Below are 19,570 nucleotides of genomic sequence, written 5' to 3' on the forward strand. Positions count from 1 at the left end.
CGCATTAATAGCTCTGAGTATTGAAAAAAGGTAAAGTGTGAGACTCTTTCTGGAAGAGTCACCTCATTACTTCACCATTATTTTAGAATCCCTGAAGCCATAGAGCCAGTGACCAGCTGGAAACAGCTTTGGGCTGGGAGCCAACAGGTCAGTGGAATCATCTAACTTATTCTTGACATTTAGCAATGCCCCGCTTACAGCTGGGCTAAAGAAGAGTGTGACAGGAATGAGGGGTAAGGCAGTGCCTCTCCCTGGGGCCACTGGATTACCTAAGGACTCAAAACAAGGCGGCAGATTCCCAGACCTCACACATGATGAAACTAATGAGTCTCAAAGGGAGGACTTCAGATGCCTACGGCAAAGTGGACAAACCATATCCCAGCTTTCTGGAAAGAACATTGCTGCTGCTTTTCTAGCATTCTATCCAAACATTGGGGTCACTGATGAGTGGCCACAAGAAAACAGGCGTGATTACTAGATTTATCCTTTACATCTTGACTCTGAAAAATTATTATCTATTGACTTTAATCCTTCCAGTCCCCTTTTCATTGCTAAGCAACTGTTATGCAAGAGAAAAGTCTCTGTTGATCGTCTGCCAGCTGAGATGATGCTAATGAAAAGCTTTGCGGTGTATGCAAAGAGTAGACGATTTCTCATACGGAGTTTATCATCTCTATCTCCCCACCACCAACTCCCCCAGCCCAAGCATCTGGGATGAGACAGATGGCCGTCATGAATTATCAAATATTACATTAGCTGACACGTTTTGCATTGTAGACTCTAGTACTTCAATTCTGAACATCTTTTCAACAAGACTGATCTCCGTTAACTAGATTTCCTGCCTCGGTGATATATATTTCTCTCACGGGGAGAGACATTTTGATAAATAACCTGTCATTAAAATGCAGAGTTAAAGCCTCATTAATGAATTTCTGGTGTAAACAAATGCACCACCAAGTGATCTTTGATCATCACCCACCCTGAATATAGATAAAGTTTTAAAAAATATAATATTGCCTAGTATTCACTAGAGACTTTTTCATTTTCCACAGTAATCTCTAGCTCTGTCATTTATTATCTTTGGGACTGTTGGCGATTCCCTGAACATTTCTAAACCCCCCTTTCCAGACCTGGAAATGGAGACACTATATCTACATAAGAAGTCTTTGTGATGATTATGTAAAATAATGTGTAATCCTCCCAAATGCCATGCCTGGTACATAGCCAGCACCCAGGAAAGAGCACCGTTCCCTCACACCCTTGCCACTTAATACATAGCTCAAAATGAGCAACATCTATACACCTGGGGACTGGTTATAAATGCAGAGCCCCAGGCCCCACTCCTAATTAGGACATACCTAATCAGAGTCTGCATCTGTACATAACCCACAGATGATCTATTAAAATTAAATCACACTGTAAAATTTAATAAATGGGGCTCATGTAATGCTCCAAGATTAAGAACTTGGTCATTTAGTCATCAGACTTTTACTAAGCCCTCCTCTGTGCTGTGTAGGTGCTGGGAATGTAGTCGTTAACAAAACAGAACAGTCCTCTCTTCATGAAAGATACAGGGAAAAGAGCTTTCTCCTGGACCCCCATACTGGCCAGCATCCCACATGCTTGGAAACAGAGGTTCCTCAGCACGTTCTTATCCTCAGAGCAACAATAAATGCAATAAAAAAGCAAAAATTCAGTTAACCTGAACACTCTACATCAACATGGCAGTTGGTCACTTTACTGAGAAACCTCCTAGGTATCTCTCCTTGTTTGGCACTTCTCATCAGCAGTTCCAGGAAGTTGCTGACACTTTGTAATTCCCTGACGTTTCTTAATAGTGAAGGTCCAGTTTTGGTCCAGGGCCTTCTTCGCCTTCTCCATATGAAATGAGTCTCCACTAGAGAAGATACAGTGGGAGGGAGAGTGGAGGCAGAGGAAATGGTACTCTGGGATCTGCCTCCAGAAACATCCGATACAGCATCATGCATTTAATGGCTACGTGCTACCACGTGTGCTTCTGAGAGAGCTGGCGTTTTTATCTAGTTTTCAAGAACTGTGGTAAGGTCTTAACTTACACCCAATGTTAGACTACTGCAAAGGGCATGCCTACCTTGAGATTTTAGCATTTTCCGGAGTAGGCAGAGGGTGCATCCACTCCCAGATCCATCTCTGTGGATAAGCTCCCCCTCCTGGGCAGCTCATCACCCTGGAAATCCGGCCTACCCCATGTAGGCGAATATGTTATTATACAAAGGGTCCAGAATTTACAACCAGATAGACCTGTATTCCTATCTCAACTCAGACACAGAATAGCTGTGTAACCTCGAGCAAATGAAATAACTGTTCAAGTTTAGTTTCCTTTTGTGCATGGTAGCAGTAACTAAACCATGGGCTCTACGTAAGGGTAGAGACAGTGCTTGTCACGTAGTAAGGACTCTGATACCTGTTAGCTGACACCCTCCCCTCGCCACCAACATCACTGTTTGTAAAGCACCTACTACATTCTTCCAGGGCTTATGATAGATGGATAGTAAATGTTTATTCTTTTTCAATGTCTAACCCTCCCCATCACCAGCTGAGCCCGTGCATCACTTTGAGTTCCTCACAGGAAGCTATGCTAGAAATGCATCTCCTTATCACAGTTTCCTTTAATCAGAAATAAAAACCCTGTAGAGTCACTGATTAAATCTGCAGTCTCAACAGTCACATGAAAATCTCTGCTCTCATTTCTATACTGTATTTGAGCTATTGCATCACAAATATCACTTTTCATATGAGATTTACAATTTTATACCCTGTGGCAGAGCAAATGACAGTTGAGGGTCCCTGTCCCTTGAGGGTAGACACGAGACCTATCTGCTCTCTACTCTGACAGCCTCAGTCCAGCACCAAGAGATGACTGCTCACCTCAGAGACTTTTTTCTCTTGCTGACTCATCCTCCAACTGGTTATGAGCTAAACAGAGGCAGCAATTCTTTTTCCCTTCAGGAAATGCCAGCTTGAGCAGGTGATGTCCTTTTTCTTCATCTCCACCACACCTCCCATACAGAGCACGGAGCACGCCACTCGGCTGACAAGGCCATTTTTTCACTGACACTTTAAATATACCACCAGCTCCCCTCAGCTTCTAAGACAACTCAGTTAGAGTTTTGGTTCTTAGCTCCCCTCCCCTCAAGTGTACGTTTGTCAAAATGACCAGTGACTTCATAGTGCTGACCAGAATTCAGATTTCTCTTTTTAAATATCTGCTAATCATCAAGGAGCTACCAAATGTTCTATGAAACTCCTGTGATTTCTATTGCATCTCTGAAAAACTGGTCATTAGCCGAGCTTCTTTGACTTTACAAATAAAGGAAATACATTACGTACCAAATCCAAAGAGATCACTCATGATCTTTCAAGAGCTTTAATTCAAGTGTTCCAAAGAGCAAAGGGCAATTTATTTGCCTATATTTAATTATGGCCCCAGGCAGGAAGGGAACTGACCAATCTACCATAATACCCTGCTTGGACCACCCAGTCTAAATCAGGGAAGAAGTAGAGACCACTGTCTGGTATTGCATTTATTCTAAGAAAGCAAAATTTCTCCCTGAGATAATCAAACTAAAAAGGGTCACTCTGTCTAGCACTGGTCATAATACAGGTAAGAACTTAAACTCTTGCCTGTAAGTTACTGACTCTTCCTGTAAGTGTTATAATTCTTATGTCTACAGATATTCAGTGACTGGTATGCCTCAGAGACACAATAATCATATGAGAAAATATCCTACGTTATGGGATCAAGCCTCCAAGGGGAGTAGAAGGAATCACCATTCCTTCTCACTTTGAAAAATAGTCATTAATTCTGATGACTAAATTACGTCCATCTGTCCCATGAAGTATAATATCTATCACCACCTCTCCCTTTCTCTAAGGGCCATAATTTTTAGTTTGGTAGTTAGTAATGCACATAAAATTCAAATCAAAATGGAAACAGCCTAGACTGACTTTAAGCCTCGTTAAGACCAGCATTGAATCACACTAGAGGAAACACCGGTATAAGAAAGTCTGGTGTTTTTAATATGGAGCTCTTAACAAACATTCGTCTCCAGGAACACAATCTTGGCTTAAACTGTGTTTCATTTATAAGCTCAAATTTGCTGTCCGCTGTCGATTTTCCAGATCTCCGGATCACTGTAATTCCTTCTGAACATTCTCTTGGCCAGGGAAGGCACAAGTTTAGATTCAATATGTCACTCAAACTTCTCTGCAAATGTGAAGAGTCTAAAAGTATTATGACGAACTTCCTGCCCCTTCTGGGTGAGAGGATGTGTGAGTGGTCCAGGTCAGGCCCATGGCTTGCTGTCCATCTCCTTAATACAACCCTTTCTCCGGTCTTGACTGGGCTTGGTTCCCCTTGTCTAACACGCCTGGGAATTCCTTAACATCTGGTTGAGATTTTCTTTCATTCTTTCTTTTCTTTCTCTTTTTAACATTTGTATAGCATAAGGTGAAACCAAACTGAAAATAAGGGAGAAGAAGGAGAAAGGATTGAAAAGTTCATTGAGGATTTACGTGAAGCAAAGGAATGCAAATAGAATGGAAGCGAGGTCACCTCTGAGTCACAGAGGAGCTTAGGAGGCTGACATCTTGCCTGGGCTGGACCTTTCTGCATCAGTGTTGATTTCTGTATTAGAAACCCTGTGGGGCTGCAAAGTAGAGATGAGACAAATAGTACAAAAGAACCAAAAGCGCTGAGGGGGCTCAGTGGGGGTGACATTGACTTTGTATCTGAAGAAACCCTTCCAATACCTGGTGCTCCAGTAAGGGTAACTGGTTGGATGCTCAGACTGGAAATGGCTCAGAGAGAGAATCAGCATAAAGTTAGAAAGTAGAACAGCAGGACCCAAAAAACAAGTAGGAAAGTGACCCATTGTCTCCCGACCAAGGGGGAGAAAGAAGAGTGTGAACCAAGCATGGGGAACGCATGACAGGTGAGCCGGGATGAGCAGGGCTGGGCTGGGGCAGTATGGCACACCCAGAAAGACAGGAGGGACCCACAGGTGCTTCAAAGTGTCAGACCCAGAGGGGAAGGGGAAGCACCCAGAATTGAACCTGAAGCAGAAAATCCGGTTCCGAGGTCATGCCTAAAAAACAGGACAGCCAGGTAAACTGAAGCTAGAGCCAGGCAAGCTTCCCCAAGGCTCTGTCTTTTACGGGGTACCTAGGGCCAATGGCAGGAAACTGTGAGGTCTGCAAGCTGGTTCAGCAGAAAGAATAAGCCTTCATAAGGGTTAGTGTGGTTTCAGTATCATTGTAATTCTGAGCTTCCTATCAGAAGAGCAGATACATACCATTCCTTCAGAGAGATACACCGTTTACCAGCATGAAGCAATCTCTCCCTTGTGACCACATGTGGAGGACACAGTGGACAATATCCTTGATTTGAGATTCACAAGAAATGCAAAGGCCACTTTCCATTAGCTGCTTCTTCTAGCAACCTCCAATAAAACCCAGGCATAAAGTATAAGGGAGCGGCTCAGTGGTGGCCGTTCTGACAGGGAAAAAGCCAACAGGAATTGGTGATCCAGTATAGGGCTCCAGACCACCAGCAGGAATTGTTTCCTGTGCTCTGAGAAGGACAGCAGTATTTGCAGCCCCTCTGGGGACAAGAATTGGGTAGCAAGTGTGGACGGCCTGGCGTGATATTAGGACTAATTACAAAAGCAGCGTAGTATTGATTCAGCTCTGGGAAAGTCCAGCTTCTCTCATCCAGTTAAAGCCCCTAATAGCATTTCCATTCCTTCCCTTGGGGCAAAAGAGAGATAAACAAAGAGGGCAAGAGGGAACATATATCTGCCCTTGAGTTTTTGTGAAGTGAAGAGGAAAGAACTAGAGGAATCTCAGCTGTGCCGGCTCCCCTCTCTGGACACCAGGGAAATGAGGACATGGGCTACACTGGGAGTGGTAGGTTTCACATTTTTCTCTCTGGAGGCTGTCTAGTGACTTGAAGTTTCCTTGAGGAGTTCTTATTGACTGTATGATATTATCATGTAGAGTTCATTATGCCTTTGCCTTGGAGCAGCTGACATTCCTGGTCTCACCCCTGCTGAAGGACAGTTTTATTGCTGTTCATCATTTTGGGGCTCATCACGTTTTCTCTGTAGCCATACTCACTCTAAATGTGATGTCCAGATCATTTCAGGTAATTATACTTCTGACAAACTGTGAGTTTTAATGATGATTGCTTGACATATGCAGGCAGTGTCTGGAAATGGCAGCCAGTGAAAGGAGATGTTAACAAAATGCTTAATATTTTCCTCCTACTCCTGAAATTCTGTCCTCCTGGCCACTGAGAAATGAGATGGACTTAAATCGATGTTGAATATTTTCGAGCCCACCCTTCCCCACCACCCTCCTCACTCTACAAACCACATTCATCCAACACTCTCACACCTTTGTCTTCCTGAGTTAGAGAAAAAATAATGACACAATGGAAAGATTATTTCTGTTCAGAAAGCCCCCGGCAGAGGCAGACGTGGCTGGGTAAGCATGGGCCCAGGAGGAGCCTCCTTCACAGCCCTTGCTCTTGGGTGTTAACTGTTGCTCAGGAAAGCATGTCTCTAACCCTCTGTGTGTGTATGTGTGTGTGTGTGTGCACGCCCCGCAGTCACGGAGGAGTGGCAGAAGAGCGGAGGGCAGCTCTGCCAGCTCATTGAACCCGTGGATGGATTCCACCCTAGTGAGGTAAGTGCAGTCACACGATGGCTGCTGAGGGCAGTCTGTTACGTTATCTTTGTAATATAATTATGCACACATGCATTCGTTTTTATCCTATTTTATTCCAGAAAGAATTTGAGGTGATGTGCACACATGTGTAAGATAGAAGATAAATAAATATAAATTAAATTGATAAAATATAAATAAAATAATAAAGTGAAAATCAGAGTAAAAAGAAAATAAGGTGGAAATGATACCTGAATTCCTGACTTAATGTCTACAATTCACAACGTGTCCCAGGAAGTCCTAAGAAACAGCCTGCAAGGGCCCACAAACTCAGCTCCACGCTTCCTACGCGGCTGATGCAAAGAAGGGCATAAGTCATAGCCTTAAGAAGATAAAAAATAAATTAAGTACTCAAAAAAAAAAAATCAGAAGGACTCCTGGAAGTGAGCCCTGTGAGAAATTTCTTCTATGGATCCTTCTAGAAAAAAAGGAGAACCATACGAGAGGAGAACAGTGTCCCTAGCAATATCCTGCAGTAAGAGCTGTTTCTCATTTAGAATTCCGAGGAACAATCTGGAAAGTAGTTCTACTCTGGCCTCTTCACAGAGCAAGGGGAGCTAGACGGTGGGATTCTGCCCCCTCCCCCTCCCCCGTCCATTGTCCTGGCTGCAGCCAGGGAAGTTCCACTTTTATCTGTTCTACATACTGGACCTGCTCATGATATTTCTTTGTATAAAAAATAGAAAAAGAAGTGGGGGAGTAGCTCTGCTGCTTCTAACATTTTGAAAGCCAGTCCCCTGCAAGAGGGATGGGCCATTTACCCACAGGCAATCCTCTGTGGCTCTCGTCTTTCCGATGCAGCCTTTGTGGCATTGACAAGGGTCCAAATGTGAGAAGCACTTATTGTAGCCTTGATCTCCATGGTCAGCCAGGCCACAGGGAGTGCTGATCATCCCCTAAGAAGCATGAAAGGAATCATAGTCCTCCCTCCCCTTGAGCTCTAGGTGCCGTGAGTACCCAGGGGCAGGGCTAAGAACTGTCTCAAAAGAAAAGGAAAAGGGACTTCCCTGGTGGTGCAGAGGTTAAGAATCCGCCTGCCAATGCAGGGGACACAGGTTCGAGCCCTGGTCCAGGAAGATCCCACATGTTGCGGAGCAACTAAGCCTGTGAGCCACAACTACTGAGCCTGCGCTCTAGAGCCCGCGAGCCACAACTACTGAGCCCACGTGCCACAGCTACTGAAGCCCGAGCGCCTAGAGCCCATGCTCCGCAACAAGAGAAGCCACCGCAATGAAGAGTAGCCCCTGCTCGCCACAACTAGAGAAAACCCGCATGCAGCAACGAAGACCCAGTGCAGCCAAAACTAAAAATTAATTAATTAATTAACTAAAAAGAAAAGGAAGAGTGCCACTCCATGATCAGATGGATGGACAGTAGAGTCTCAGAAATGCTGGGTAAATTTTAAAGTGAGTATTAAATGCGCATCTTACTGTGTTAAGTAACAACAACCCAAACAATCTAAGTAATGCGCCTCAGAATATCTGTTTCCTGTGTATCACTTGGATGGGTTGATCCAAGAGAATTATTGGCTAGAAGCTGGTTAAATATTAGAGTTTGCCCCCCCACCAAAAAAAAAATGATGTCTTTGGTTTTAGAATAATGTGGAGACCTGCTTTCTGGCAATAATTAGGTAGTAGTTCTTGTCATTCTTTGGACATTACAGAATTTTACCCTTCTGATTCTACAGAGAATGGGGACAAGAGGAGACGGTCAGAGAGGGAGCAATGAGGAACAAACTAAAAATAAGAGGGTCAAAGGCAGCTTTGTTGTATCCCTCGGGACATATTTGTCTGATCTATCAAAAGACAGTTCTGTCCCTGACTCTTAAAACAGTATTAGGGTTCAAGGTCTGTCAAATTGAGGCTCCTCCTTGCACTCAAACAGCTTCGCCGTTAACTGATTGTCGAGAACAGAGTCAAAAGCTGAGGGGCTTCCCTGGTGGCGCAGTGGTTGAGAGTCCGCCTGCCGATGCAGGGGACACGGGTTCGTGCCCCGGTCCGGGAAGATCCCACATGCCGCGGAGCGGCTGCGCCCGTGAGCCATGGCCGCTGAGCCTGCGCGTCCGGAGCCTGTGCTCCACAACGGGAGAGGCCACAGCAGTGGGAGGCCCGCGTACCGGAAAAAAAAAAAAAAAAAAAAAAAAAAGCTGAAAATCGGTGTGTCATCATCTTATGTTATTCCTGAGAAATTTGTTCACATGCCGAGAGTGGGTGACAGAGTGGGCAACAGTGGTGGAGCCACATCTAAAGTGGCTGACAATGGATAGATACGCCTAAAGCTTGCCTAGTTATCATGTATGTTGAGCTGAGCAGTCTAGATGGCAAATTCCCATCCTAGAATGTCTATTGAGTGCCTACGCGGTATCAAACACAGTGAGAAGGGTGAACAGGAAACCACCCCTGCCGGTTACGGAGATTATAGGGTGGAGGGGGAGAATGACAAATAAACAGATAATTAAATGTAGAAAGTAGTCAATGCCTCCAACTGTGCAAGCACAGATGCTGTGGGAGCATTATGGGGGACGGAATGGGAGAGAGGGGTGCAAGAAAAGAGTTTCAGAGGAGGGAACTCAGAACTAAGACCAGGAACTAGTCAAGTGAAAGGAAGAGCGGAGGGATTGCAGAAAGTGAGCTGAGGAAAGTGCAAGGGCAAGGGCCTGAATGTGAAAGGAAGCATGGCGCATTGGAGGTAATAAAAGTGCTTCGGTGTGGCTGGGACATAGAACATGAGAGTGGAGTGGAGAGAGAAGGAGCAAGAGAGATATTCAGGGACAGGCCACATAAGGTCTGAATAGGGTTCGACCTTTTCAACTGTGGAGAACAGAGAGCCGTTGAAGGTTCTTCAGCAAGGGGGAAAAATACCTAGACTTGTTCTCTAAAAGGATACCTGTGGTAGCAGCATGAAGAATGGTTTGGTCTAGCAGGGGTGTGGACACCCCTGTGCACAAGAGGGTGATGGCCTGAACAGAGGTAGTGAGGAGAAAGAAAGGCCTGTATTGGAGAGATTCGGATAGTTGAATCAACAGAACGTGGTCATTTATTGAATGTCAAGGTGAAAGAGAAAGAGACGCTAAGCATTACACTTCTTTTGTGACTTGGGAAACTGGATAGATGATTTCATTGCCTGCTGAGGTCAAGAACACCTTCAGGGGGATAGGGTGGTTGGAGGACGAGTTCGGTACATGTTGGATTTAAAGAGCCTCTAGGATGTCCAAATGGGGATGTCCCTGCAGCAGATCATATACGAGCTTAGAGCTCAGGAAGGGATCTGAGCCGGAGACACAGATGTGAGCACCATCAGGACGGGGTTGTGACTTGAAGCCTTGAAGAGGGGCCGCTGGATGTCCCTGCGTACTCGCCTCCCGATGGTGTGCCCTACAGCAGAAGCAGTGTGAAGGGATCCTTCTAGACCATGGGGCGGCTATGGGGGTCCGCATCTTTTCCATCTTGAAAGAGTCAGATGGGCAAGGCTGAGTCTCAGGACCTCATCCTTATGGCACAGACATAATACCAACCAAAAGAGTAGACCCGGACCTTTTTCAAGTGCCCCCTCGCCAATCCTGTACCTCTGCAAAACTAGTTGATACCTGGCCCCTCACCACCAAGGGGTGAGCAGGCTGTACTTTATTGGCCTGTTTCTTCCTAAAACCTGCTAGGGAAGCAGGGGGGAGCGCGTAACCACTATTGATTCAACTGCTCCAGTTGAATGGGCTATGTTGAACAGCCCATTGAAAAATATGGGCTATGTTGAACAGTTCAAATTTATGATTGATAGATATTAATTTCTGAGCCAGATTATATTCACCATCTCAATTCTTTACTTATATTTTAATGGAAAATAAATAAGCATATAAAAATTCCTGTATATCAATAGACTGACAACCACTTTACTTTTTCATCTCATTTCCAAAATGTAGAACCAGAATTTTAAGAAATATATATAATGCTAGACTTGCTGATTGATTGGATTTGGTGGGTGGGAGTGAGACGACTCACAGGATTCGACAACTGGATGAAGGGAGGTGAAAATAAAAAGTCAAGGAACTCAGAAGAAGGAGCAGATTTGAACATTCTGAATTTGGGGTGCCTGCACAGTATCCAGCCATTAGATCGTATTTATGGGTTCTGATCTCAGGAGACACAGGTTTGGGAATCACCAGCTTCTAGCTGAGAGCAAGAGACACTGGCAGGGATGAGATTGGCCCAAGGGATCAACTTATGAAGAAAAATAAAGATCAAAGAGAATTAAGACTGAGAAGGTATTTTAGTTATCTATTGTTGCATAGCAAATGACTTAAAAACCACACACATTCCTTTTTCTTTTTAACTTTTTATATTTTATTGGAGTATAGACGATTAACAATGTTGTGATAGTTTCAGGGGCACAGCAAAGCGACTCAGCCACACATACACATGTATCCATTCTCCCCCAGACTCCCCTCCCATCCAGGCTGCCACATAACATTGAGCAGAGTTCCCTGTGCTATACAGTAGGTCCTTGTTGGTTATCCTTTTTAAATATAGTAGTGTGTACATGTCAATCCCTAACTCCCTAGCTATCCCTTCCCCCCACCCTTCCCACCACCCCCACCCCGGTAACCATAGCTTTGTTCTCTAAGTCTGTGAGTCTGTTTCTGTTTTGTAAATCTGTTCATTTGTATCATTTCTTTTTAGATTCCACATATAAGCGATATCATACGATATTTCTCTTTCTTGTCTGACTTACTTTGCTCAGTATGGCAATCTCTAGGTCCACCCATGTTGCTGCAAATGGCATTATTTCATTCTTTTTAATGGCTGAGTAATATTCCATTGTATATGTGCCACATCTTCTTTATCCATTCCTCTGTCGATGGACTTTTAGGCTGCTTCCATGTTTTGGCTATTGTAAACAGTACTGCAGTGAACACTGGGGTGCATGTATCCTTTCAGACCATGTTTCTCTCCAGATATATGCCCAGGAGTGCCATTGCAGGTTCATACGGTAGATCTATTTTTAGTTTGTTATGGAACCTCCATACTGTTCTCCATAATGGCTGTACCAATTTACATTCCCATCAACAGTGTAGGAGACACATTTCTTGTGGCTTTTTGGTTTTTTTTTTCTTGCAGTACATGGCCCTCTCACTGTTGTGGCCTCTCCCGTTGCGGAGCACAGGCTCCTGACGGGCAGGCTCAGCGGCCATGGCTCACGGGCCCAGCCACTCCACAGCATGTGGGATCTTCCCGGACCTGGGCAAGAACCCGTGTCCCCTGCATCGGCAGGTGGACTCCCAAGCACTGCACCACCAGAGAGCCCCGGAGACACATTTCTAATCTCACAGTTTCTGTGGCCAGGAATCCAGACACAGATTAGCTGGGTATCCTGCTCCACTGACTCTCCCAAGTTGCCATCAAGGTGTCTGCCAGGGCTGGGTCTCATCGGAAGGCTTGACTTGGAAGCTCACATTTATTAGCAGAGCGTAGTTCCTTGAGACCTGTTGAACTGAGGGTCTCAGTTCCTAATCGGTTGTTGCTCAGAGGCCACCTGAGCAACCTGCTTCATCAATGGGTGCAAAATGGCAACAGTCTGCCAGTTATGTCAGTCACTACTGTACTTAACCTAATCACAGAGTAACATTCCATCACCTGTGCCATATTTTAGAAGTTAAAAGCAAGTTACAAGTCCTACCACACTCAAAGGAGAGGGATGACGCAGGTGTGACTACCACAGAGTGGGAACCATTGCCCATCTCAGCAGGACCCGCTGGAAAGAAGTCCTAGGAGATCACTAGATGCCTCCAGAGAGAGCAGGTGTATCCGAGAGTTGGGAATAGCAGTCAAACTGCTGACAAAATGCAAAGAAAGTTTTTCTTAGAAAAGAAATGTCGTTGCAAAGACCCGAGACCCAGATTTGTGATCTGTTGAAGCTGTAGCAATTCTATCTGTTCAAACACCCACTTTTTAAAATCTTTGCAAAGTTAAGTATCTGAAAAGGTACGTAAAAGATCTCTGGGCCTAAAATCAGACAATAGTAAAGAGAAAACGTTGAAAGAGCCACGAACATACATCAAGTCTGCTTTCCTTGGTTATGCTGAGACCACCTGGCTAAACATTCCTAACACCTCCTGCCTTAGAAGCTTCGCGCAACAAAGCTCTCTGCAAAACAGCCTCCTCTCCTCTCCTCATGGAAGTAGCAACTCAAACCAATCCTCTTAAAACTCTTCCTACAGGCAGTGAATTTTCCGTTACATCAATCCCCTCTTCTTTCTTGAGCCCTGACCCTTATACACTGCTGGTGGCAGACATCAGATATATAATCAGTGGATTGGCTTTAAATAAGTTAACAGTCTCTAGGTCTTTATTTGTCTCAACATGTAAGCCCCTGGGACCCAAGGTCCTTGACAGACTGGTGGAGCCCCTCAAAAAAGGCAGTTAAGCTGGCAGTGGGGGGAGAGAGGAGGGAGGGCCTCCTGGGCCAGGGAACCCTCAAATAACAGTCACTTAGGCTGGCCCTCCCAGGCATCAGGGACCATGTTTGTTTAGTTTGCTTTATACACCAACTGGCAGCAGTGGTTTTGGTGGTGGCACCCTGAACCAGCACAGACAGGCTCGAGCTGGAAATGTAGCATTTTTCCTTAAATGTTTTTAAATACGTCTTACACCACTGTCACGTTGTAAGTTTACAAATGTAAAATTAATTGGGACCAAAAGTAACCAGGTCCAATAGATTGTGTTTCTGGACAGATTAAGAGGCCAGAGAAGTAAAACTGTGCCTTCCCTGTGGTGAGGGCTTCCCTGCAGGTGTTTAAAAGCAATCTTACAAGACAGCCTGGAATTGTTCTCCCTTCAAGAAAAATAAGTTCACAGTAGATTTTTTACTTTGGTCTGGTAGAAGCCCAGAGTTAAATTTAGCAAGAGTTCAACTTAAAAGGTATCAGTCATGCTAAGTTGTTGGTGAAATCTATATACTCTTGCTCTGAATTGCATTTATTCTTTAAAAATATTACAAAAATGTAGTTACTGTTCAGGGTTTGTTTTTATGATTGTCTTACTAAAGAGTTCCATTTTTGTAGCAAAATACATACAGTTAGCTTACAAAGCGGGAGCGTGGAGGAATCACAGATGATGTCCAGCTATGACCACCGCTGGGCTTCTATCATGTCTGGATATGTGAGCAGATCATGAGCATATGGGCTGGATCTGACACGGTATATTTTCTTGGAGGACCCGGTACTCTCCTGGTGAAGAACTCATCATAAATACAAGTATGGTTAGGCAAAGAAGCGTGGCGCAATTTTAAATTGTCATTAGAAGGGAGAGAAATTCTAGAAGCCATATGGTGGCTGTCACCAAGGGCTGAATCAAGAAATGGCACCAGGTCCCTACCCTCCAACTCCCCTCTCTGTGGACTCATGCCTGAATCCTAGGGAGATCAGGGGCTGCAAGTAAAAACTGAAAAAGCTGCTTCACCAAAAACTTATATAAGACAATGGAGTGTTAAGTTGCCCTACTTTGTCACCCCTTCTATGAGAGTTTCAAAGAGAAAACTTCACAGTGGACCAATGACCATCACATGGTTTTGCCACCATGGGGGCTTCTGAGTAGCAGCAGTAGACAGATGGGTGGGTGGCAACGCCCCGCCGAAGCACTGGAGCTGCAGGGATGCCTGCAGAACAGCACCAGTGCCCATCGGATGTGGACTTACCCAGAGGAAGGGCCACACCTGCTAGAACTGAGTGGCACCTAGACAAAAGCAGCACCGCCGATGTGGCAACCATCTGGACTCTGCAGCTGGGGCCCTGCAAGAGCTCAGGCAGCTGAGTCAACTGCAAAGGAAGAGACAGGGAAGGGCCTAACCCTGTTAACCAGAATATTCCACTTAGCCAGAACTCCACATTCCCTAGCGTTCTGCTGGACCAGATTTCCTTCCATGCACATATCTAGTAGGGTTAGTAAATGAGGCAGCCTGTGAACCCCTCCTGGGCTGCACATGTTGGGCACACTGGCAATGGGAAACTCTCCACCCCTGTCCTGAGGACAAATGTTAGGGAGATGTGTGCAAAAAAAAATGCATCGGTGAAATAAATTAGCTTGCACGTATCTGATGGAATATCATGCCGCAAATAAAAACGATACAGATCTACTCTTAGTGGCACGGAAATGTTTGTAATATAGAGCAAAGTAAATAAAAAGCAGATTAGAGATTGTGGCGATGATTACTCAACTGAATGCATTTGTCAACGCTCATGGACCTGTTTACCAAAAAGAGTTCATTTTACTGTGTGTAAATTATACCTCCAAAAGAGCAGATTATAAAATATTTACAGAGGGATCAAACGTATGTGTGTGTGCCTCAGAAAGGCTCAATGTTAACAGTGACTATCTCTATTATAATTAAGATAAATTTTATTCTGTTTTTCTTTTTGCTTAATTGTCCTTTAATTTTTTCCCAAAGGAATAGATATTGCTTTAACATTTTCAATTGTGAAACGAGGAGCACAAAAGATATTTGTGTTCAAGGAACACCTCGCTTGGAGTAATGAGGGTGACTGGGCCTTGCCCTGTGCAGAGCATCATGGGAGTTACAAGAGGAGGTTGGTTATAAGGAGCCCACAATAGGTGCTCAGTAAATGTTTCTCAGACAAATGAATAAGTATAGTAGGTCATTTTTATCACAAGCATCTAGTTTGGTAGTAACAATACCATTCTCATTTTAGATCCAAAATATTGGCAATGCACACATGAATATTTTAGTCTCCATTAGAGTGATAGCCAACTAATTGCTTTCAAACCAAATAGTTACCACATGCTCAAATCTCAGCTCTTTTATTTTAACTTCCCTCTGCTCATCCTCACCCCCATCTCCTCCTGTATTAATTCACATTGGGAAATAAGTGACCACAAATGAACTGATACCACATAATTGTTAGGAAGACTGCTTAGGTATATCGAAGTGAAAGGCAAAAAACAAAAGAGAAGAACCAGTCATTTTCCACAGACTTGGAAGCAGCCTACTTTGTTGAGAAGTAGCAGGAAAAACAGCCCCAAGTCAGTCCCCTGTTTTTGAAGACGTGACTGCTTCTAGTATGAGAGATGATCAGACCCTTCCTGGAAACACGCTGGCTTAGCCATCAGCCTCTTTAGGTCTAAGAGGTGTGTGTGTGTGTGGTATGTGGTACGCGTTGTGTGTGTTGGTGGCAAGTGGGGTGTGTATGTGTGTTAGACACCACATGGATATGATCAAGATTACATTGTTGGATGGATGGAATTTGGGGTCCACCTCAGAAGACTCAGGAACATATGAAAATACTGGGGATATTTAATGTATCGACTCAACCCGTTCCTATTTTTTTCCAACAACTGCTAAAATCTTACACACAATTTAGACCCAGAAAAGTCTTTAGATCATTTCTTCATTTTGCAAATGAGAGAATTTCAGCCCAGAGAAGAAGGCTGAAGGGGGCTGGCCAGCGTCACACAGGGAGCTGGCTGCACTGTTGTTGGAATGAGGAACAGCGTGTGCCCTTTGAAGACAACGTCCATGTGCTTCTGTATAAAGTCAGGGACATCCCTGAGCATCTGCCCTGAACAAAGTGTTCCCCTCTGAGGCCTTCAGCAGTCACGTTTCTCTTATCAGTCAGCATTAACCCCCCCACACCCCCCTCCCATGGAGATGTAGCCATCTGGGGTCTGAAGGCCTGTCCAGGGCCCATTTGCTAAATGAGGGCATTATCTGCAGAGAGAGACTCCTCATCAGAGGCACGTTAATGACAAGCCAGAGGACCGAACAACCAAGAATGGATCCTGCTGACATTGTGAATAAAGGGACACACAACAATGCAACCAGAGAGTGGGCATCAGACCAAGAGAGAGAAGGACAAGCCTATTGTGAATTAAGCCTGTACATTCCACAGCCTGGCGCTCCAACCACTCTCTCCGTGCCCACAGCCTCCTTCAGGAGCCCAGCCCTGCAAGGGGACGGGTTCAGCTTCATCTCCCAGGCACCCATAGTCCCCCTCCATGACTTTCTCTTCCACGTCTCTAAGCTTTTGCATGTGCTGTGTCCTCTACCACATACACTGCTTTCCTCATGATCCATCTGGTGAATTCCTCTTTGAAAATTCAGCTCAGCCACCACACTCTTCAGAGAGGACCTCTCCTTTCTTCGCACCCAGCAGAGTTGCCACCTCTTCCCCTTCCAGCCGTGTGCATCCCTCACAGTCCTCCCTGTGGGTTTGGTGGTGTCATTCTGCATGTCTGGGTCCCTCACTAGACTGGGAGTTCCTTCAAGGAAGGATTCATCCTGTTCACCTCCAAAACCCAAGCCTTAAGCCTGCAGTAAGTGTTAGCTATCCACAGGTAAGTGAATAAATGCCTTTCTTAGAAAGTGTATTTGCTGTCTATTACTAAATAACAAATTACCACAAATGTAGCAGCTTAATACAATACACACTTGTTGTCTCACAGTTTCTGTGGGTCAGGAGTGCTGGTATAGTTTAATTGGGTTCTCTACTTAGAGTCTCAGAGGCTAAAATCTACATTCGCACCAGGACACTCAACTGGGGAAGATTTGATTTCAGACTCACTTGAGTTGTTAGCAGAATTTATCTCCTTGTGGTTGTAGGACTGAGGACCCAACTCCTTACTAGATGTCAGCTGGAGGCCACCCTCTGTTCCCTGCCATGTGGGCTTTCCAACATGGCTTCTTACATCATCAGCCCATCAGCGAGTCTCCAGAGCAAGTCTGCCAGCAAAGCAGAGCCTTAGATAATGTAACGTAATCACCGAAGGGACATTCTTTCACCTTTACCATGTTCTATCACTTAGAACCAAGTGATAGGTTCCATCCACATCAAGGGAAGGGGATCATACAAAGACCCAAAGGTAGGAATCCTGGGGAACCATCCTAGAGTCTGTCCACTGCACAAGGAATAGAGTAAATCTTGCTGGTAACTTCTTTACTTTGTTTTAATTTCCCTTTTACTCCTCCTTTGGGTTCTCTCTTGCAGGTGGCTTTACAGCTGTTGGCAGATCGCTTCTGGAAGAAGGTGCAGCTCCAGTGGCCCCAGGTCCTGGGAAAGGAGAATCCATTCAACCTCCAGATTGAGCAGGTGTTTGGAGACCAAGGGGGGCACTAAGTCCTCAGGGACACCTGCTCCTGGGGAGCTCAGGAAGGCAGAAACTTGGGTAAACTCATTCCAGAAATGGTTATGGGAGCGGCTGTGTCACAAACTCACAGGCCCCTCTTCAGCAGCATCTTTGCAAAGTGCTTTTCTCCCATTTAAAAGCCTAGTGTCACTCTCTTCACTTCCCCTTTCCCACTTTTGGGGATGGCTTCCCAAATAAACCACTGGCACCCAAATCTTTGTCTCAATAAAGACAAAATTATAATGACAGTGTGTGTATAATTGTGTACGCTTTATTATTGTATTATTTTTAAATTTATTTATTTATTCCTGATAGGGAGATATTAATACTTCTATTTTGGCTAGGCACCAGCGTGAACCAAATCTCCCACTGATCGTATCAATGATTGGAAGACCTTACCACAGACTAGCTTCTGGCTTTGAGCATTTCACACCTTGTTTCTCCTCCACGATCCACACACTTCCTGTGCCGGGAGCTGTAGGACACTCTCTCCTACTGTGATCTGACCGCTAGCCCTGAACCTTTGTCACGGTGCTGGTGGACAACAGGGGCGTACCTGGAAGCCCTTTCCCGCACCAGGATGGCTAGCGGTACCTACCTTAACTGTGCACAGAAATGACAGCTAACCACATAAATAGTCCAACCTAAATCCAGCCTAAACAGATCTCTATTTCAACTTCCCCAAAATTCCCATGGCTTTTCCAGAGCCACTGGATATAAGGGAAATTGTGACAGAGAGGAAGCAATTGTGTTTAAAATATCTTACTTTTGCAAATTTTACTAAGCATAGGACCATGTGAACTCATTGTTGGGGCCCCTTCCAGGGCTTTGGAAGGAACCCTAAAATTTAATCTTTCTTGGATTTATGGTAAATCCACCTCTACTCACAAGACAAACTGGCCAGATTTGTGTGAGCTTCAGTTTAGGGGGCCAACACACTTAAAAGGTTGTGAACCCATTAATTTCTGTCACCTGGGCAGAATCCTTGACTCGGCATGACCAGCACGTGTCCCCACGAGGCAGGTCAACAGAGGACCAACAAGCCCCCCGGAGGCCGCTTGTTTCAAATACAAACTCGGAGTATAGATTGAAGGTGTGAGGTGTGGAGGTGTGCGGCTGTGGACACCTGGTATATCCATCTCCTGCTGGTTTTGGTGTTCCAACATCCCATCTTATTTCTAAGGACTAAAATACCAATACTTGTTGTAGTGCTGTTTTGTTATTGTTTTTTTAATCTGAAATCTTAATCATTCAGTCTCAAAATATACCCAGAGAACAGTGCACTAAAAATTTGTATTCCTTTAGAAAATTCTATTCAATCCCCCCGTTTAAAACGCTTCCAAGTTATTGCTATTCTAATTTTTATTTCCGAGTACTAGTGAAGTCAATAATCTTGTATTGCTTTTGATGTTGTTGGGGGGACGGAGAATTCGTTTTAGGCCCTGATCTATTTCCAGAAGGCCCTGAAGGAATAGAGTTATTTTAAAAGTTCGGGGAAACTAGAGGGAGTGTATAGGGAGATTTGGAAGGTACAGGGAGGGGGTTCCCAGGTTGGATCTTCTTGAGCCCGACCACCTCCCGAGCCCGACCACCTCCCGTCTCCCACCCTAGATGTCATCTCTGTCCCTGCCACTTTTTCCTGTTTAAATTCTCTTCAGACTGAACCCCCCACCTTG

General features: G+C 44.8%; 1 protein-coding gene across 9 annotated transcripts in view; it reads left to right on the plus strand.

Moving 5' to 3' along the window:
* The window catches only part of AOAH (acyloxyacyl hydrolase), a 174,401-nt gene extending 156,368 nt beyond the window's left edge, over positions 1 to 18,033 (plus strand). For 8 of the 9 annotated variants that reach the window (XM_032642194.1, XM_032642192.1, XM_032642190.1 and 5 more), the window contains 2 exons: positions 6,650 to 6,726; positions 17,756 to 18,033. In XM_032642194.1, the coding sequence (XP_032498085.1) occupies positions 6,650 to 6,726; positions 17,756 to 17,884 (206 nt within the window). In that variant the 3' untranslated portion in view covers positions 17,885 to 18,033. Of the gene's footprint in view, positions 1 to 86; positions 6,727 to 17,755 lie in introns of all 9 variants that reach the window. The other variant, XR_004351330.1, reaches the window with a different exon arrangement.
* The last annotated feature ends 1,537 nt before the right edge of the window (positions 18,034 to 19,570 follow it).

This window comes from Phocoena sinus, chromosome 9 (genome assembly GCF_008692025.1).
Source record: "Phocoena sinus isolate mPhoSin1 chromosome 9, mPhoSin1.pri, whole genome shotgun sequence".
NCBI lineage: Eukaryota > Metazoa > Chordata > Mammalia > Artiodactyla > Phocoenidae > Phocoena > Phocoena sinus.